This window comes from Trichomycterus rosablanca, chromosome 4 (assembly GCF_030014385.1).
Source record: "Trichomycterus rosablanca isolate fTriRos1 chromosome 4, fTriRos1.hap1, whole genome shotgun sequence".
In the NCBI taxonomy this organism is placed as follows: domain Eukaryota; kingdom Metazoa; phylum Chordata; class Actinopteri; order Siluriformes; family Trichomycteridae; genus Trichomycterus; species Trichomycterus rosablanca.
Window position 1 is genome coordinate 44,150,257 of NC_085991.1, and position 21,766 is coordinate 44,172,022.

The following is a 21,766-nucleotide window of genomic DNA, read 5'->3' on the forward strand; positions in this document are numbered from 1 at the left end:
TTGCTAACACTTCCGCCATGTATAAGCTCATTTAGGATCACCGTTGGCCTGTGAGACTATCTCATATCTGCATAAAGATTTAGGAACCAGCTTGCACTGGTCAAGATCCATTAAGTACGTTTGTGTCACTTGGATGGAAGAACAATGAAATTATACTGATCAGCCATAACATTAAAACCACCTCCTTGTTTCTACACTCACTGTCCATTTTATCAGCTCCACTTACCATATAGAAGCACTTTGTAGTTCTACAATTACTGACTGTAGTCCATCTGTTTCTCTGCATGCTTTGTTATCCCCCTTTCATGCTGTTCCTCAATGGTCAGGACTCTCACAGGACCAGTACAGAGCAGGTATTATTTGGGTGGTGGATCATTCTCAGCACTGTAGTGATACTGCCATGGTGGTGGTGTGTTAGTGTGTGTTGTGCTGGTATAAGTGGATAAGACACAGCAATGCTGATGGAGTTTTTAAACCCATCACTGTCCCTGCTGGACTGAGAATAGTCCACCAACAGTACCCCATGTGCAGTGTCCTGTGACCACTGATGAAGGTCTAGAAGATGACCAACTCAAACAGCAGCGATAGGTGAGCGATCGTCTCTGCTGTGTCTTATCCACTCATATCAGCACAACACACACTAACACACCACCACCATGTCATTGTCACTGCAGTGCTGAGAATGATCCACCACCTAAATAATACCTACTCTGTGGTGGTCCTGTGGGGGTCCTGACCATTGAAGAACAGGGTGAAAGCAGGCTAAAAATGTATGTAGAGAAACAGATGGACTACAGTCAGTAATTGTAGAACTGTAGTGCTTCTATATGGTAAGTGGAGCTGATAAAATGGACAGTGAGTGTAGAAACAAGGAGGTGGTTTTAATGTTATGGCTGATCCGGGTATAATCACACTCATTGTTAGAATTTTCAAAAATGTTCATGATGAAGAATTATGTAAATCAGTCATTTTTATGTGACATCTCCCTTTTAGTGGATAGTTCCCACCAGCAGTGATCACTAAGACCTTGATACATTGTGCTTTAGACAGAAAATGATATGTGATAGCACTAGTGAAGAGAAAGTGCATAGCTTTCAACAACCAAAACGGATCCAGCCCGTCTACAAACTGCCGAAGACGCTGAAGAAAACAGCACAGCAAAAAAAAAAATGACAATAAAAACAAAGATTTGTTTGATGGCTGATACATACAAAAGCACATTCTCTCATGATTTTCTGGTGACTGTTAAGATGCTAAAGGTGGTCTTGTATGACCACACTGATTTTCTGTGATATTGTGTTAGGTTTGTATGACTTGGTGATGAATTACATTCAGATATACATGTGAGATCTTTGGAGGTATGGTTCATAAAGGAAAAAATAAAACCTTTAATTGAGCTACATACGTATTCTAAAAAGGCCACTTTTAAAGTACTGATATTAAAACTAATAACTTAAAGCTCCTACAAGCCACGAAGCCTAGCGTATGTACAAAATAATACAAAGCTCGGGAGTCATTGAACACAGCATCCACTTCACTGTTAAGTGAGTATAGACTGAACTGATGTGATATGATAAAGGGTATAGTCGCTAATTGTAGCTGCATGGCTAGCACAGTCAGTTTGCACATGCACAAGTATGTATGTTGAATTAAAACAGTGTTTAAAAGTACTAGTAGATTGTGGGTGTTTGACTCGTGCAGATCAGAACCCTACTGTGTTTTCTGGAGCTGATAAAACGCTGACATTATAAGGGCCCATTGTTCAAATCTTATGTAACTGCTCATTAAAATGTTTCCTTTCTCCCTTGCTGTTTGACAGATGTGACTATTAGTAAACCAAAGGCTCGTTTTGTGCTTGTCCCATACAACCGGTGCTCTGGGACCCGTCCATAAATAAAAGTGACTAGCGCTATCAAAAGTACATCTCGGCCACCGCTGTAACATCACCTACCCTCAACAAAACCACATCAACGTAGAGAGCAGGTTTTCTTTCACAACCCTGCAACAGCTGGCCAACATTCTGACTGACAGGGACCGTGTTCAATGAGGTGAATTAAGGGGTGGAGTTAGGCCAGTGGGCGGTCCTAAGAGGGAGGCTTGCTGTAACCGAACAGTCCGACTGGGAGGTACTTCACATGTGTGGGCCACTGAGCTGCAAGCTGGAAGAACTTCACATCATTCCACTCAACACCATCAATGGACACTGAGAAAAAAGAACGACAGAAGAGGAGAATATAGAAAGAGAAATCATCAAAGAAAGAAAAGTAAACAGAAGAAAAGACAAACAAAATAAATATTAAGGAAAGTAAAATTAGAAGGAGGGAAGAACAAGTAAAAAAGTACATTATTAGTTGGTTTAGTAATATGAGTTTATTGCGGCCAATCAGTGCATATCATGCAGTTTATTCCTACTAGCTCTTTGCTTCAGGCCGTGTTTTGGTGTATTGTACCTTTAAGGATGGTTGGCTGCTGCTTGGCTGAGCAGATGAGTCTGCTGATGCCCTCGATCACCTGACTTTTTGAATCCAACTCTTTCTCTTTGAGCTTCTTTGCCAGGAAAATGGTTGGAACTGCAGAAAAAGAGTTTCATTGGGGAAGTTATTCCTGTTATATTGATACTGCATAATAATCTGAATGAAAGTCTTTACCAACATTCATTGCAACCGGGTGTTTGGTTTAATGTCCTACTAATGGACTAACTTTTTTTTGGATGAATCATTGCTCAGTACAAACACTATGTCTGGAAAAGTTGAGACAATAAAAAGAAGAATATGATATGACTTGTTAATTCTTTTGCATTTTTATTTAACTGACTAAAGTACAGTGATACCTTGTAACTCGTCATCCCCTAAACTCGAGATCTTTGAAACTCGTCGAGAAATTTGTACCCTTAAACAGTCAAGCACACACACTCCACTGGCATTGCCTTGCCAATAAAACCTCACCATGATGGTAGCATCTGTCTCTCTAAAGTCCAAATATATGCTTCCAAGACACTGGTACCTTCACACAAATGCCAGGGCCACCCCCATACCATGACAGATTCTGGCTTTTAAACCTTTCACTAATAACAGGCTGATAATATTTCCACAAGCATTGGGTCCATCTGAGGTGAGTTCAATTTGTATATATTTGTTTATATATTGGTTTAGCACCTTTTCAACACATTGGTTACATTCATGGCAGGAACATTAACCTCCTGAGACCCGAGCTTTGATTTTTTCAATGCATTTTTTCTATTAATTTTTTCTATTCCTTTTGTTTTTAACCTTATTAGTTGGGCGGCACGGTGGCTCAGTGGGTAGCACTGTCGCACACTGTCACAGCAAGAAGGTCCTGGGTTCGATCCCCAGATGGGGCGGTCCGGGTCCTTTCTCTGTGGAGTTTGCATGTTGTCTGCTCTGGTTTCCTCCCACAGTTCAAAGACATGCAAGTGAGGTGAATTGGAGACACTGAATTGTCCATGACTGTGTTTGATATAACCTGAATCTTGTGTAATGAGTAACTACCGTTTCTGTCATGAATGTAACCAAAGTGTAAAACATAATGTTAAAATCTTAATAAAGAAACAAACAAACTTTATTAGTTTTCTAGTACTTTTGCTACCACTAGATGGCAGACAAAAGTGTCCACTAATGGGGACAATCGGTCTAAGTTTAGCAGGTCAAGGAATAAGGCATAACAAAGCCAAAATGTAATGTCCTCATATGTGACTGCAGGGTCTCAAGAGGTTAAATATATATATATTTTTTAAAGATCAAGTTACATTATTTCCTGTTCTGTCTTTGTTTTGTCTATCTTCATTTGTGTGTGTCCTCGGTTTTATTTCGTGAAAAGTTTGCGCACTGTTCCAGCTTTAACTTTGTTGAAAATATCTATCTTGGTTTGGGGAAAAGCAAGTCCTTGCCGCTCCTGTAGATTTGTATATAAACAAATAAAAGAGTGCAGTAGGTGCCATGATTTTCATGCCCTTACTTGTGTCAACTTACTAAATCAACTCAGTGTGACTTAAGAATAATTCCCCTCACCTTTCTTGTTCTTCTCTTTGGTGACCACAGTCATGGACATGGTATTGATTGGTATTTGAGAGTCGCTGACAGTCGCTCCAGGAAGACGGCTGACCTGCAGGGATCTGAATGCACTCTTCAGAGTGTTCTTACATGCCGTGTCTCTCCTCTCACCCTCACGCCGCTTCTCGGCTAGAGATGCCAGCCAGTAGTCCACCTGCAGACCGATAGCATCCACGCCATGAGAGATACTGGGACTTCTGAAAAAAAGGATGGGTGGAAAGAGTTTGGCTCCTATTTAAACCAGTTATGCTGCATTTAATATGTGTATAAGGAAAACAAGAAATATTATAATGTAATTTAATATTAAAGTGCTGGTGAGTTGATTTGTGATGTCAATTAATGATTGCTTGATGTGTTTATGAAAATACATGACAGCTTTATAGCAAACCCACTTACCCCTGTAATGCCAAAACTGCACCCATAGAGGGTGAGGAAGGCGGTGTGGCGATCTCTTTAAGACTGGCAGGAGAGCTGTGAGTGGGTGGAGACGTAGAGGGGACGGCCAAATTCACTGCCACAGCCTCTTCACCATCACCTAAACACAGATCAGGAAGCATAAGGACTCAATGTCACGCTGGATGATGGAAACATGTTCAGCTTTTCATTAGCGTTAAATAAGAAAACACTCGCTTATAAAAGAGTAAAGGAAAAGCTAACCTGTCGATGACTGCCCCGGCTCAATCAGCCCCACTTTTACCACCTGTCACACATTACACACACTTCAGAATCAGTACCACTGATTAAGTCATTGCAATACAATTTGAGATTATTAAAAATTTAATGGGCACTCACGCCAATAAAAGGGATAAACTTCTGATAGGAGTCTTCATCTCGCCTGCTCAGAGAGGTGGGAAGCATTTAAACAAATAGAATTAAACATGACATTATTGAGTGCATAATCAAAATTGTAAGTGCATCTATTTGCCCAAAATATTAATTATATTTGCAGGTAGTGCTGGACAATAATTCGATATCGATATATATCGCGATAGAAAATGTTTCAATAACGGTGATATGATTTTTAAACAAATTCGAACGATATATACAGTATATTACGTATTATATCAGTGCGTACTTTTTTGCGGAAGCATTTTTGCTCGCAGGTGTTCCCACAGGGACGCAATTCAACAGCGCACCTCAAGCGAGTAGTTCTCCATCAAAACAGTGCAGTAATACACTCAACATAAACGTCAACCACCAACACAATTACAGAAAAAGTACTAGTACTGAGTACTAATACGACTGAGTACTAATACTAGTGAGTACTAATACTAGTGAGTACTAATACAACTAATATTAGTTGTTGCGCGCTACGAGTAAAGGCACGAACGGACTCTGCGCGTTCCAGTGTTGCCAGATTGGGCGGTTTTCCTCCAAATTGGGCAGGTTTTTTTTTTTTTTTAGAAAAACAATTTAATAGCATTTAAATAACACTTCTATTGAAAAGAGAATATTCAGTTTTAAGAAGCCCCAGCATTGTAGAAGGCTATTAAAAGTAAAATTAATTTTCAATGCTGATTTGGCTTAATAGTGTTGGTCAGAATGTATCATATTTTTTAAAGAAAATTAAAATTTGTTTTCCATGCATTCACGCTAGCATGTTCTGGGGTTCAGATGAGTCTCATCAGTACTAGGGTTGCCAACTTTCAGAACTGGAAATAAGGAACACCCTGGGCTGGCAGGTTGGCGGAAGACATAGGGTGGGGGGGTGAGATGCCAGGTGTTTACCTGAGTGAGTGTGTGTGTGTGGGGGGGGGGGGGGGGAGACTAGGGTTAATGTTAATGTGATCCGGTTTACTTGAGTCAGTTGAGTCACTTGTACTGACATTCTGATTGCGACTGATTTATTGCATGAAAATGCATCCAAATATCACATCTTCCATGCACTCATCTTCTGTAAATAAATCCTTCTCTCTTAATTCTCTTGGCACCTCACACTTCTCTTATCAGTGTATGAAAGTTGACACTTTTTTTAAAGTGAAATCTTGACCATGTGGGAGGGGGGGGGGGGGTTGAATCACCTACCAATCAGATGGGTATGTTAATGGGTCAAGGGTTTAAAATTGGAAGTCGGTTCAGCCAAATCATCTGAGTCAGAGGTGTTTCCAGTGAGTCGGCTCACTCACCTCGTGTACTTAGCAGCAGCCAGTCAGAGGACTCGTAGGATCCGGGTTCATTGAGATTTCGGACTCGTGATTCCTGATTCAGTACAAAGATTCGAATCATTAACCCGGGTGATTCAGGAACCGCCCAGCTCTAGTATTGAACAGTCTAATCTGCAGCGTTTCTTTCCCATTGATAAAAATACGGAACAAAGCGCGTCCCGTATCAGTTCAATACGGAACGCGACGTTTAGTTTCCAAATACGGAACGATTCTGTATTTTAGAGGACGGTTGGCAACCCTAATCAGTACACACAAGTTTGCAGTCAAATGATTAAGTATTGCAAAGGAATATCTTTGAAATTCTTCCTCATAATGTTAAGGTTATAGGCTATATTTTAGTTTTTCACAAAAAATAAGGTATCAGACAGTTTCTGTGCCAGCCCTGTGAGCAATGGTCTCAGTTTGGCCACCCCTATGAAAATTGTCTGGCTCCGCCACTGTCCACAGTTGAAAAAGAAGCAGACGAAATAGCTGGTAAGAGATGAAGGACTAATTCAGTGGTGTATTCAGCTTGTATTTCTTGCCAGAAACCAGAAAAGAGGTTTGCAGGTACAGCCATCCAATGTTGGTGTTTTTGGCAGTTTTTCTGACATTTGTATTATTCATATCGATATCGGAATTATATCGTATCGACCGAAATTAGGAGTTATATCGTGATATAAATTTGAACCATATCGTCCAGCCCTATTTGCAGGAGAAGTAAATCATCTCTTTGCACAAGTTAAAATGATCTGCATTAACCTACATTCAGACCAGAAGCTATTTTTCGCATACTGTCGCCCAAATTGCGGATCACTCATCACTTTGTGTTTGCACCGGCAGCGTTTTCATCGCCGAGTGTTTGGTTGCCATGGTTTAACTGACACCAAGCAAAAGAAAAGCAATGACACGGCAGTACAGTGTACTTTACTGCTACAATCTACAGAGCGTATAAAAATTTCTGCTCTATATTAATTACTCGATAAATTTCATTATCTGTGCAGTGAACTTGACAACAAACGAAGTGTACCATTTGACGGTGGTAAAGATAATGCACATACCGCTCTGCTACCTGCTCAGTTCCTATTGGTTATTGCCGTATCGCTTCCCTCCTAATTTGCATTAGGTCAAACTTTGCTCTACTTTTTGGGCCACTGACTCCACCCACTTCACCAATCACCAGCTCTAATTGAGACTGAATGACAGCCGGTCACTTTGTGACGTCGAATCTCTGCTGGTCTGAACGCAGGCTTAAATGAACAATGATTAACAGGACAGGATGGCAGGCGACTGGAATTCAGAGAGGCAGAAGAAACATCACTCACATCCTGTGTTTGCAGGTCAGCATGGCTTCAGCAATAGGAAGCTGATGAGTAAGTGAAGCTCCACTGATATACTGACCTATTCGCCCTGCCACGTCCAGCACATCTATACAGTAAAGGATTGGGGAAGAAGGGGGAATATGAAGAAAGAGTGAAAAAAGTGAGACAAGTTCAACGCCAAATCAGAAAAAGTTGGGACAGTATGAAAAATGCAAATACAATAAAAATGCAGTGTTCCTTACATTCACATTTGACAGTTTGAACCCAAGATATTTCAGATATTTCATGTTTTTTCTGCTCAACTTCATTTAATTTATTAATAAACATCCATTCCTGCATTTCAGGCAATACATTCCAAAAAAAGTTGGGACGGGGGCAATTTAGTGCTAGTAATGAGGTCAAAAAACTAAATAATGATGTGATTCCAAACAGGTGATTGTAATCATGGTTTGGTAGAAAAGCAGCATCCAGGAAAGACTGAGTCTTTGATTGACAAAGATGATCAGAGGATCTCCAGTTTGTCAACAAATGTGTGAGAAAATGATTGAAATGTTTAAAAACAATGTACCTCAAAGAAAGATTGGAAGAGATTTGCATATTTCTACAGTGCATAATATCATTAAACCATTCAAGGAATTGGGAGGAATTTCAGTGCATAAAGGCCCAGAGCACAATCTGGGAGTCCTGCAACATTACAAAATGGTACATGCTTTACTGTCCCAACTATTTTTGGAAAGTGTTGCAGGCCTGAAATGCAGTAATGGATGTTTATTAATAAATGAAGTGAAAACATGAAATATCTCAGGTTCATCCTGTCTGCAATCAAATAAAAGTCATGTAAAATGTAAGAAACTGTGTTTTTTTTTTATTATTTGCATTTTCCATGCTGTCCCAACTTTTTCTGATTTGGGGTTGTAGCAGTATGTGCAAACTTGCTTAATAGCTTAATGTATCAGCTAATTTCTATTAGCCAAGCAAAATACAGACAGGTAACAGAAAAAGAAGCTACCAGAAGCAGCTTCAACAACTTTCTAAGCCCTGTGCCCATAGTATTAAGACATTGTCATTTTAGAAGAGCTCCTCAGGATAGAATAGTACTGATCCATAATATTGATTAAGTGATAACACAGAATAACATGACTTTGCAGATTCTGTAATTAACTCAGCGACAAGGAATCCTGTTTTTCAGCCATTAGAACCTACTCCATCTCTCGGTCTTCTCACATCCCACAAAGCATGGTAGAATGATAACAGTTTAGTTGTATTACCCGGCCCTTTCCTTTTGTCACCCATCTGCATGTGTGTGTACCTGACTGTGGAGGCTCTGAGCGACTGAACAGCTCTCTCCACGCTCCTTCTAGAAAGACTGAGGAGTAGCGGTTGTCAAGGGCACCCAGGTGCTTAGCAACTGGATGAGAGCCTGACCACAGAAGGAAAACAACATTGTACATAAATGAAAAACAAAAGAGAGGAACGTCTATTAAACATAATTTTACAAATATTAGCTAGAGTCAACTGTGCTGACTGCTGTGCCATGTCAGTACTAACTCCAGATGTTACAAACATCATTTACACTTTCAGCATTTAGCAGACACATTTATCCAAAGTGACTTCCAGTACTGTGACAATATATCGTATGAGCAATTGAGGCTTAAGGACTTTGCTCAAGGGCCCAACAGTGGCATTCTGACTGTGGTGGGGCTTAAACCAGCAACCTTTGAATTATTAGTCCAGTACCTTAACCACTAGGCTAAAAGTGCCCTACAAGTGCCATCATAATGTGATGGTAGGGACATACAGATATGGCAGCATCACATATCGGTCCAGCTGTGCATTGTGCTTTTGCTTACCCAGAGGAACTACCAGAAAGCGCATGTGGTTAAGCCAATCAGACGTCTTATTAGCCAGCTGGCTGACAAAGAACTGCAGGATGGCACCCAGGTAGCTTTGAGTGCCCACTATTGCCACCTTGACCGGTCGTGGCATAGAGGAGTTACAATTACAGCTGCACACACAGAGAGAGAAAGAGAATAAAATGAAAGAAAGGACAGAACTGATACTTCATAGACAAATTCTGGTTAAATCATGTAGTAGGTAAAAAAAGGAATTGATGTTTAAATGACTCACAACTTCTGTATACGTGTAAGAACGGCTGAGAGGACGGCCTGAATCTCTGCTGAGGAACATGTACACACCACTGGGTGCTTCTGAACCTGCAATTGCTCTGCTACATACTGCACACACACACACACACAATTTTTAATTCTTAAAAGTATCACACTTAAAAATGCAGACATAACCAATTCCTATTATTGCATGTGGTCTTTCGCCTCAGTGCTGACTAAAGAAGATAGCAGACTAACAAATCCCATCCCCCTTCCCCGGCACTTCTTTATACAATGGGAGTAGGTGCTGCAGTGCCAACAAAGAGATACCCCACCCAGCTTTCTGTCCCTCAGATACAGTCTATTGGGACTAGTACAAGGTGGCACCACTGAAACTGCTGTGCTATGAGAAGCACACACAGGCTGGAAAACCTACTCAGTAGTATGTCAAACCAGTACAGTAATTGTGGTACTACGTCTGTGATGTACTGTTTAGAATAATAGTATTACGTCTGAGATAATATCCACTGCAAGAGTAGAGGAAGGGAGCCTAGAGTGGCAGTATGGCTCTGTGTGGGAGCCCAACACTGGCAGGTGATAAGAAGCCCCCCTAGATTAGGGGGTATGTGGTGATCTGGATATCCTTGATCAGATTTGGGGTCGTGCAAGTGGCAGCGGATTTACAATTAGGAATTGGAAATGACTAGATTGTGAGATAAAGGTAGACACAAAGGTAGGCACACACACACACACACACACACACACACATACCTGTCCTTGCCAGTCGGTGCCATTGACTAGAATAAGACTCTCAGGTAGTGCAGCATCAGACAGCAAAATCTGATTCAACTGATCATACACAGCTTTCCTGAGGATCTACACACACACACACACACACACACACACACACACACACACACAAACACACAAACACACAAACAAACACACAAACACACAAACACACAAACACACAAACACACACACACACACACACACACACACACACAAACACACACAAACACACACACAAACACAGAGATTAAAATGGTACATGAGTCAGCCTTACATTAATAATTCAAACTGAGTCAGTGGAATAGTGCATTGTCACTAACAGAGAGACAGTAAAGTCAATGGTTTTAACAAAAACGTAAGTCTTCTTTGCTATTGGAAGGCAGCATATTTGCTAGCATTAGTTCTGGCACCCAGTGTAGTACTGCTTTAAAGTTTTCCACCACAAAAGAGCCAATTTTTTAACAAAACTGACCTTATTCCGTCGGCATGACGCAAAAATATTGAATCGACCTGACAGTATTAGACGTGAAAATCATAAAGATTGCTAAAAACTAGCTTACTAAAACTGTGTTAAGAAAAATGAAGCATGTCTTAGAAAAAAGCATGTGTTAGAAGCAAGTTTCTAGGGCCCATTTGAGAGAAGCTCTTTATTCAATTCAATTAATTTTGAGCTGTCTGTGATAAAATAAGTAGCTTTGTTTCATATTACATTATAATTTCTTTGGCCTCTTGTGAAGGTATTGGACATTCTAACAAGTTCTTGTGAAGTTCACTATTTTCCTTAATCCTCACCTGCTCCAGCATGATATCAGTGGCAAAAAAAGGTGTGTGATGTGCTCTCACCTGTGAACTTTGTCCGAGTTCAGGTGATCTCTCGCTGTCTGAGCTGTTCGCCCGTTCACTCAGAGGTTTAGAGAGCTGACGCTCCTTCATGGGAGTGCTGCGCTTCTGCCGGGGTGTGTGTGCGCCATCCAATCTAAACACACCCGAATTATGTAGTGTTTAAAAAGTGCAAAACTGCATCGCCACAACCTACATTTACAGCATTTAGCAGATGCTCTTAACCAGAGCGACTTACAGAAGAGCTTGCCATAGTAGACATTACCTAACTCTAGTTTAAGTAAACAACAGTTCAAGAACACAAATCTGCTGAAACCCTGTTAGAACCAAAGGTTTTTTTGCAGGAAATGAATAAGAGCATTAGTAAGTAAGTACAAGTCAGCTTAAGTGTTTAGTAAAGAGGTGATGAAGGTTTTTAATTGTTTTTTTAAAGACAGCAAGAGACTCAGATGTTCAAACAGACAGAGGAAGTTTGTTCCACCACTTGGGTGCAAGTACAGAGAAAAGCCGTGATGCTTGTCTTCCTCGAGTCCTGGGTGGGGGACCTACAATTCAGACTAAATGCAACTGGAGTTTGTAGAATATAACATTTTCAACTGCTTTATCCCGGTCAGGGTCATGGTGGGTCAGGTTCACCCAGAAACCCAGGACACAAGGCAGGAAAACCCTAGACATGGTGGTACTAGTCCAGTACCTTAACCACTGATTAAAACAGCATATTAGGGTCTTAAATAAAGCAATAAGCCACGAGAGGCCGTGCGTTACTGTGATTTTAGCACGGGGATGACGTTTTTCCCGTGCTAAAATCATAGCAGTAACGCACGGTCTCGAGTGGCTTATTGCTTTTATAAAACACAATATCAATACATAAAATTGATAACATAAAATACAATTGGTCAACATAAAATACAATAAATACAACAATGTTTAATTCATAAATGTATTTATTGTGTATAAACTTACAATAAAGCGTTCTTCCGTGACGCAAGGTAGTTCGATTAACAGTGTTGCTAGGCAACATGAGGGCGAACATAACATTAACTTTTTCTATTCAGTGGCGTATTAATATGGAATGATGTGAGGTGGTCCTAGGTGTGCGTTTATCGGGGATTTTACAACGGCTTCGAACGAGGCTTAGCCAATCAGATTTTAGGACCGGAACTATCCGTTTTATAATGTAGAATTACAACGTATAGAAAATTTAAGTTTTGCGTGTGCAGTAGGGCAGGTTGTGGATTATAATGCTGGTTAAAAAGTTAGTGTATCAGACAGATTTACAGACCAACAACTAAAACAGTACAGACAAGCTTTTGGAGTGAGGTGAAGCCATACAGCAGTGGTTTTTAACCTCTGGGGTCAAATGCTTTGAATGTAAGTGAAGTTCTGGAGAGACACCTCCAACTCATGAAATATTAAAAAATAATACTTCAAGTGGTCAGACTGTCATCATTTCTCTCCTTTACTTAGATTATTTATTGCGTTTAGGGCTCCTGTCCCTGTCATAATAATATAAACTACAAGAACACATTTTGTTTAATAAGCATTGATTTGCAGCACTGCTCTGGAGAAAATAGACCATGTGGTATTAAACAAAGTTCTGACAGGGTCGCAAAAAACTTAAGCCCCTAAAAAAGTTAAGATTTAATAACCCTGCCATACAGAATAGTTGTAGCAAAAAAAAGTATATAACTATAGTGTGTGTGTGTACCTGGGAGAGGGCATGGTTTGCCCTTCACTCTTGCTGGTCTTCATTGGTGTACGTGGCTTCTCTGCCACAGATACAGTAATAGAGGGAGTGACCTCGTTAAACAGCTCCTGATCATTCACATCCTACACACACATCATAAAAAAATAATAACAAATTCTTCTCAATATGGTTTGTGTCTGACAGTATTAGATTGCACTGATGTGGTGCATTATTCTGAAGTTTGATTTGTACAGCTGTTCGATGCCTTAAGTAACAGACACTTTTGTTTGGTTTAAAAGATCAGTTTGGGCATGAGCAAACGCAGACACATCATCCCAAACCACAGTACCTACCCAATATTACACCAGTGAACCAAAACAGAACCACCCGCCTATTATGGTGTTAAAACAGCTCTGACCTGCTGAGACATCTGTGTCCTGCTGTGTCTGGACAGAACATCACCAGCAGGTCATTTGATTTCAGAACATTGTGAGGTGCTCATTACAGGTGCTTTTGTCAGTGGACAGGAGTTAGCACGGGCACTTTGACTGGAGTGAGACTATACAGCACCATATAGTGAAGAGTTTGCTCTTGCAACACATTCTCCTCATCACCAATACTGAAATGATCTGCAACTTGAGCCACAGTAACTCTTCTATTGGTTGATAACAGACGCCATAGCTTTCATGTCAGACCCTACTAAATGTGCACTAATAACAAGCAAGTTCAGTTGTGAAATGTACAAGAAATTAGATGTCCATGAGTCCTATGCTATTTAATAAGGCACATTAAAGACTTTGAGCAGGTGAATTTGAGTTACTTAACAGAAGCTTAATAATGTTAAATTGTAAAATTCATTTTTGAAAATTTTAACAGATTAAATTGTCATAATAATCATATTATTTGTAATTAAAATAGTGAATTAAACACCGCGACATAGAGGCATGTTCACTAGTCGTCTCAAACTTTCAGTCCACCTTGTAAAGTCCCACAAAGGTCTGTATAATTGTTTAGACAAACTAGAATAGCAGGTAGGTACCACTTTAATTTTGTGTACTGGTTAGATAAGGCTTGTCAACATTTTGGTTTATTTCTGTCTTGTACTTAGTTTGTTCTTTCACATTAGAATAGAACTAGATGTGTTTTGTTTAGCTATGTTCCTTCCTTTGACATAGTTAGTTCTGCCTGTGCCTAATCTCCTTTTGTATTGATGGCTAAACCACAACCAGTCAGTGTGAACTGTATGTATTAAAACACCAGTAAAGCGCTGTTGGAGTACAATCTTGGGCTTTGTTAGGTACTTTTTTCACAAAAAAGCCAAACTTCCAATCTTCAATCCCATATTAAACTTTTATAACTGCCATTTCTCAGTGGTGCAGCTTTGGATTTTCAAAGGACCGAGAAATATAACTTTAATAAAAGACCAATTTCAAATGCCATTAAAATTGACCGATCATATCTTTTCTCTAGATGTGTGGGCTTCGTTATCGCTAACTATATGACAAGTTCCACCCAATGTGCAAGCTGCCTGTCTGCAGAGCCGCATGGGCGTGATAGTCAAGCATTTTGAAATCTGACCTGGAACTAACTTGTGTGTTGATGCAAACTTTGACCTTAATTTTTGTTTCTTAATTTTTCTAACAGACAATACACAGATATACATTTCTCATTTTAAAGAACATAAGCAAGGGTAAGCTCTTTTTTTAGAATTTTGGTGCTATGATTTACCACACACTTTTGTTCTGCAATGAAAACAAAGCATTATCAAACATGTTCTTTGGGGGAATTTTTTGATACACATTTGATTGTAAGCAGAATAGCTAGTATAAACGTGATTGTGATTTGTTTACATTTACATTTTCAGCATGTAGGAGATGCTTTTATCCAAAACGACTTACAGTACTGAGACAGTATATTGTCTGAGCAATTAAGGGTTAAAGGCCTTGCTCAAGGGCCCAACAGTGGCAACCTGGATTTCTAGTCCAGTACCCTAACCACTAGGCTACAACTGCCCTACAGTTTGATATAAGAATGACCAATCCTAATATAAATACAGCCTTGTAATATTATGAAATACAAATACTTTAACTTGCAGCATGTACTTTTTGTTTTTAGGGTAATATAAAAATAAAATAAGCTAAAATTGTTTACTCTGCTGAAAAGTAGGCATGGGGGGGGTTAGAGGGAAAAGTAGTCTCGATGAGTGATGAGATTTAAGAGTCACAGTTTGCTACTGCAAGTATGATACATAAAAAGGTGTTATGAGATGCACATACTAAATAAGACAACGTGGTTTTGTGTTCAGTGTAGGTCAGTATCTTACCTGTGCCTCAGACTCAATCTGGGCTTCGTCCAGGTTACGACTACGCGAGTGTTTCATCTTGTCAGGAGGCTGCTCTCCCTGCTGGAGAAACACAAAATCTACAATCAACACTCAGGACGCACAGACTGAACCTTTCACGTAGATGGAAACTGCTCATCAACAACTAAAGCTACATAATAACTATATAGAAATATACATAGTTTAAACAAACACATGAGACAGTGTGATTACATGTTCAATAGCAAATTAAAATAAATGAAAATGTCAAACAGTTAATTAGACAGATGTAAAACTGCCTCTCTGCATGATGTTGTGGGGGAACACAAAACTCGTCAAGTTTTCAGGCTGGACTTACGTTCACATTCGTCCAGTAACGTCTAAAGCAAAAAAGCTGAACAGCTGATCATGTCATTTTTTGCTAAACTGAACCAATTTTTTCATGATGTCTGTTATTTATTCTTCTTTCTAAATGTTTGATCTGTTATTGTACATTTTAATCTTTCCTACTTCTCCACATTATTATCTTCCACATACAGAAACAAAGACGAATATTCATTTCTATATAAACACACACACTCACAGGGCTGAAGGGGTCCCTGGTCAGGCTTCCTTTACTGTTCAGGCTGCCGATCTCAGTCTGAGAGCTCGACTGTGACATTCCCTCAAAGAACGGCCTGCACACATAATGACACTTCTAATGAATAATACATGTAAAAAAAGTCATTTAGTACCTTAATACTTCTCTTTTAAAGAACGGCCTGCACACATAACAACATAATGACACTTGTAATAAATAATGAATGTTAAAGAAGTCATTTAATACTTTCATACTTTTCAGCTACATTTGCCAAATAGCTCTATTGCAAAAGACCTCTTAGAATCTCTTGGCAGCTAAGCACAGGGGGCATGGTGACTGATTATGCGCTTCTTCATTTATGGACCAATGCTAGGAATTAGCGAGCGCTGGGTGATGCCATGTTTGTACACTGCAGAGATGGTGTTTAAAGCAGTCTGCTTTGTTTAGACTGGAGCTTGTAGAAGCAGATTAGAGGGATTTAAAGTGTCAGAGGTATTGGCTGATTATAGTGATTCTGTTAATGATTGAGTGTGTGCATGCAGAGACTGCGCCAAACATCACATTCCATCTCGCCACTAGAGGGTCGGCTATACTATGTTTTAACCTTGTTCTGCTCTTGTTAATATTTTGTCATCTGATCCATGTACGTACATACTTTATGGCTAAAAGTATGTGGACACCTGAAAACGAGCTTGTAGGACATTGTATCGGGCACTGATTTTGGCTGGCAATCAGAGATCCAAGTCATTTCATCAGTGTTCAAGAGGGGCAGCTGTTCGCCAAACAAAACCAAATAGACTATATTGCCAAAAGTATTCGCTCGTCTGCTTTCACACACATATGAACTTAAATGACATCCCATTCTTAATCCATAGGGTTTAATATGATGTCAGCCCACCCTTTGCAGCTATAACAGCTTCAATTTCAAATTTACATTTTCAGCAATTAGCAGACGCCTTTATCCAAAGCGACTTACATTACATCTCCACAAAGTTGAATCAGTTTATCTGGATACAAGTTTGTTGTAGAGATACGTTTCGTCACTCATCCAAGTGACTTCTTCAGTCTGAGCTGGTGTTGAATACCCCAACCTTATATGCAGCCGATTTGCATAACGACCGATCACCTCCCATTGCATAACAATGGAACCAGTGATCAGGTCCATATGCAAATCACAATGACCATTAATTATACCACGTGTGCCTTTCACATATGATTGGGGTATAGCTCCTATTATGGTGTTGTAAGATGGTGAGAGATGTACTCTCAGGCCCCCTCCCCAGTTCAGAGATGGTCGTTCCTTCTTCACATAGATGGCCTCTTTGACTCCCCGTTCAAACCAGCGTTCCTCTTTGTCAAGGATCTGCACATCGTCATAATTAAATGAGTGGCCGCTGGCTTGCAGGTAAACCGCAGAGTCCTGGCCAGAAGAGGTCGATCTTCTATGTTGGGCCATCCGTTTAGCCAGTAGCTGTTTAGTTTCCCCATGATTTGTGTACCTGGATTATTGAGCATGCATCAAGAGACTTACATTACAGTTACTGTATACAGTCTGAGCAATTGAGGGTTAAGGGCCTTGCTCAAGGACCCAACAGCAGCAACCTGGCAGTGGTGGGGCTTGAACCAACGTCCCTCTGATCATTGGTCCAGTACCTTAACCACTAGGCAACAGCTGGCAATTCTTCTGGGAAGGCTTTCCACAAGGTTTAGGAGTGTGTTCATGGGAATTTTTGCCCATTCTTCCAGAAGCGCGTTTGTGAGGTCAGACACTGGTGTTGGACGAGAAGGCCTGGCTCGCAGTCTCCGCTCTAATTCATCCCAAAGGAGTGCTATCGGGTTGAGGTCAGGACTCTGTGCAGGCCAGTCAAGTTCTACCACCATTAATGTCTGTTTTATGCACGTGTATGCAGTGTGTGAAAGACCTCAGTTTGGGTTTTGGAGTGCTAAGAATGCTGTCTGTTTCCTCCATCTCTGGGCCGCTGTCGCTGGGGTTGTACATCTCCAAACTGTCATAGAGCTCATCCAGATCCTCTTCTACTTCCTGAATCTGCTCTCTCGAGACATGCTCCAAACCAAAGCCAACCTGCACACACACCACGAAAAACACACACACAGACAGTGATCACATGAGCTTTCATGTTGAGCATGAGAGCACTGCTGTAAAAGCTCAGTGCACTTCAGTAGAGAACATGGTAGGGCAAAGAGGAGAGAAAGGAGTGAGAGACAGTGGTGACAGGAAGACCAGAGGGAGAAGGTCAGGGATAAAAGCATTTTGTCAAAACAAACGCCAGGACGTGAGGGAGAGGAGCAAATGTTTGAAGAATCCTATCCTACAACTCAGCAGAACCAATGGGTTCAGGGTTCAGATTACTCCAAAACCTGCATCTCATTTTTCTGATCAAGGGAAGCTGAATATTCATCACCTCCTTTAACTAGTGTCCAATCTGTGGGCCACTTGTTATCACCTACCAGTACTGCATTCCCACACAGAGCCGTACTGCACACAGACATGTTAAGCTACATGTGGCTCCCTCCACACCTGTCCCCTCAGACACAGCCAGGCATGTCATTATGCAGACGCCCGACCGGCCGATAGCACCAGTCGGGATTTTAATCCTGAATAGTGGGCTAGCAAAACTAGCTTCCAGTTTGCTGCGTAGGAAAGACTGGACTAAGGACCGTGGTTGCCCAGGGTGTCTGTACAGAAAGTGGTGGAGCGCAATGATCGGGACGTGGCTCTCCGTACGTGAAGGCGACGTCATGCACAAATTGACTGAAGTATGGGAGAAAAAGAAGGGATTGGTGGGCCGCTCAGGTTGCGCAGCGGTAAAACACACGTCCTTCACCAGAGCTGAGATCCCGGATACATGGTATCGAAACTCAGCTCTGCCTTGCCGGCTGAAGGCTGGGCGGCTGCATGAACAACGATTGGCCGATTGTTCAGATGGGGGGCGGGACTTAGCCGGATGCGGACTCTCTCTCAGTCTAGTGCGATTACGCCCTCTGCTGGGTGGTTGGTGGCGCCTGCATGGAGATGGGAAGGAGTGCGGTGGAAGGGTGTGATCCTCCGTACGCAGTGCTTCGCCACGCTACACTCGTCAAGTGTAGGTGATAAGACGGTCGATTGCTGTGCACGTGTCGGAGGAGGCATGGAGCGGCTTCGTCAGCCCCAATCAGGAGCGGAGACCAGCACTGGTGAGAGAATGACTGACGGGTAGAAATTGGACGCGCTAAGTGGGAGAAAAAGGGGTAAAAAAAAAAAACTAAAAAAAAAAGAAGGGATTGGTGGGACTGCATACACATTGTAGTGAGTGAGTGTCAGGTGAATATACATCCTCCTTGGATGCCGTTGGTGTCCCCAGCAAGGGATTGGCTATGCTTAATTGGGAGAAAAGGGGGCAAAATGCATAAAAAGATCATAATATATATAATATATATAATTATATATATTATATATAATCATATAATTATATTATATATAATATATATATATATATATATATATATACAGTGTATCACAAAAGTGAGTACACCCCTCACATTTCAGCCATTAATATTTAAGTATATCTTTTCATGGGACAACACTGGCAAAATGACACTTTGACACAATGAAAAGTAGTCTGTGTGCAGCTTATATAACAGTGTAAATTTATTCTTCCCTCAAAATAATTCAATATACAGCCATTAATGTCTAAACCACCGGCAACAAAAGTGAGTACACCCCTAAGAGACTACACCCCTAAATGTCCAAATTGAGCACTTCTTGTCAATTTCCCTCCAAAAAGTCATGTGACTCGTTAGTGTTACTAGGTCTCAGGTGTGCATAGGGAGCAGGTGTGTTCAATTTAGTAGTACAGCTCTCACACTCTCTCATACTGGTCACTGAAAGTTCCAACATGGCACCTCATGGCAAAGAACTCTCTGAGGATCTTAAAAGATGAATTGTTGCGCTACATGAAGATGGCCAAGGCTACAAGAAGATTGCCAACACCCTGAAACTGAGCTGCAGCACAGTGGCCAAGATAATCCAGCGTTTTAAAAGAGCAGGGTCCACTCAGAACAGACCTCGCGTTGGTCGTCCAAAGAAGCTGAGTGCACGTGCTCAGCGTCACATCCAACTGCTGTCTTTGAAAGATAGGCACAGGAGTGCTGTCAGCATTGCTGCAGAGATTGAAAAGGTGGGGGGTCAGCCTGTCAGTGCTTAGACCATACACCGCACACTACATCAAATTGGTCTGCATGGCTGTCACCCCAGAAGGAAGCCTCTTCTGAAGTCTCTACACAAGAAAGCCCGCAAACAGTTTGCTGAAGACATGTCAACAAAGGACATGGATTACTGGAACCATGTCCTATGGTCTGATGAGACCAAGATTAATTTGTTTGGTTCAGATGGTCTCAAGCATGTGTGGTGGCAATCAGGTGAGGAGTACAAAGATAAGTGTGTCATGCCTACAGTCAAGCATGGTGGTGGGAATGCCATGGTCTGGGGCTGCATGAGTGCAGCAGGTGTTGGGGAGTTACATTTCATTGAGGGACACATGAACTCCAATATGTACTGTGAAATACTGAAGCAGAGCATGATCCCCTCCCTCCGGAAACTGGGTCGCAGGGCAGTGTTCCAGCATGATAATGACCCCAAACACACCTCTAAGACGACCACTGCTTTATTGAAGAGGCTGAGGGTGAAGGTGATGGACTGGCCAAGCATGTCTCCAGACCTAAACCCAATAGAACATCTTTGGGGCATCCTCAAGCGGAAGGTGGAGGAGCGCAAAGTCTCGAATATCCGCCAGCTCCGTGATGTCGTCATGGAGGAGTGGAAAAGCATTCCAGTGGCAACCTGTGAAGCTCTGGTAAACTCCATGCCCAGGAGAGTTAAGGCAGTTCTGGGAAATAATGGTGGCCCCACAAAATATTGACACTTCAGGAACTTTCACTAAGGGGTGTACTCACTTTTGTTGCCGGTGGTTTAGACATTAATGGCTGTATATTGAGTTATTTTGAGGGAAGAATAAATTTACACTGTTATATAAGCTGCACACAGACTACTTTTCATTGTGTCAAAGTGTCATTTTGTCAGTGTTGTCCCATGAAAAGATATACTTAAATATCTGCAGAAATGTGAGGGGTGTACTCACTTTTGTGATACACTGTATATATACAGTGTATCACAAAAGTGAGTACACCCCTCACATTTCTGCAAATATTTCATTATATCTTTTCATGGGACAACACTATAGACATGAAACTTGGATATAACTTAGAGTAGTCAGTGTACAGCTTGTATAGCAGTGTAGATTTACTGTCTTCTGAAAATAACTCAACACACAGCCATTAATGTCTAAATAGCTGGCAACATAAGTGAGTACACCCCACAGTGAACATGTCCAAATTGTGCCAAATGTGTCGTTGTCCCTCCCTGGTGTCATGTGTCAAGGTCCCAGGTGTAAATGGGGAGCAGGGCTGTTAAATTTGGTGTTTTGGGTACAATTCTCTCATACTGGCCACTGGATATTCAACATGGCACCTCATGGCAAAGAACTCTCTGAGGATGTGAGAAATAGAATTGTTGCTCTCCACAAAGATGGCCTGGGCTATAAGAAGATTGCTAACACCCTGAAACTGAACTACAGCATGGTGGCCAAGGTCATACAGCGGTTTTCCAGGACAGGTTCCACTCGGAACAGGCTTCGCCAGGGTCGACCAAAGAAGTTGAGTCCACGTGTTCGGCGTCATATCCAGAGGTTGGCTTTAAAAAATAGACACATGAGTGCTGCCAGCATTGCTGCAGAGGTTGAAGACGTGGGAGGTCAGCCTGTCAGTGCTCAGACCATACGCCGCACACTGCATCAACTCGGTCTGCATGGTCGTCATCCCAGAAGGAAGCTGACGCACAAGAAAGCCAG

At 41.3% G+C, this 21,766-nt stretch overlaps 1 protein-coding gene across 1 annotated transcript in view; it reads right to left on the bottom strand.

Annotated features, from left to right (window-relative positions):
• Positions 1 to 932: 932 nt before the first annotated feature.
• The window catches only part of LOC134311731 (phosphofurin acidic cluster sorting protein 1-like), a 99,136-nt gene continuing 78,302 nt past the window's right edge, over positions 933 to 21,766 (bottom strand). The window contains exons 9-24 of the mRNA XM_062993383.1: positions 17,783 to 17,943; positions 15,864 to 15,957; positions 15,284 to 15,364; positions 12,982 to 13,103; positions 11,277 to 11,409; positions 10,413 to 10,517; positions 9,664 to 9,770; positions 9,387 to 9,541; positions 8,846 to 8,956; positions 7,540 to 7,642; positions 4,863 to 4,905; positions 4,728 to 4,770; positions 4,467 to 4,605; positions 4,029 to 4,267; positions 2,451 to 2,570; positions 933 to 2,203 (exon numbers count right to left, since the gene is read on the bottom strand). Coding sequence (XP_062849453.1) covers positions 2,085 to 2,203; positions 2,451 to 2,570; positions 4,029 to 4,267; positions 4,467 to 4,605; positions 4,728 to 4,770; positions 4,863 to 4,905; positions 7,540 to 7,642; positions 8,846 to 8,956; positions 9,387 to 9,541; positions 9,664 to 9,770; positions 10,413 to 10,517; positions 11,277 to 11,409; positions 12,982 to 13,103; positions 15,284 to 15,364; positions 15,864 to 15,957; positions 17,783 to 17,943 — 1,875 coding nt within the window. The 3' untranslated portion in view covers positions 933 to 2,084. The remainder of the gene's footprint in view (positions 2,204 to 2,450; positions 2,571 to 4,028; positions 4,268 to 4,466; positions 4,606 to 4,727; positions 4,771 to 4,862; positions 4,906 to 7,539; positions 7,643 to 8,845; positions 8,957 to 9,386; positions 9,542 to 9,663; positions 9,771 to 10,412; positions 10,518 to 11,276; positions 11,410 to 12,981; positions 13,104 to 15,283; positions 15,365 to 15,863; positions 15,958 to 17,782; positions 17,944 to 21,766) is intronic.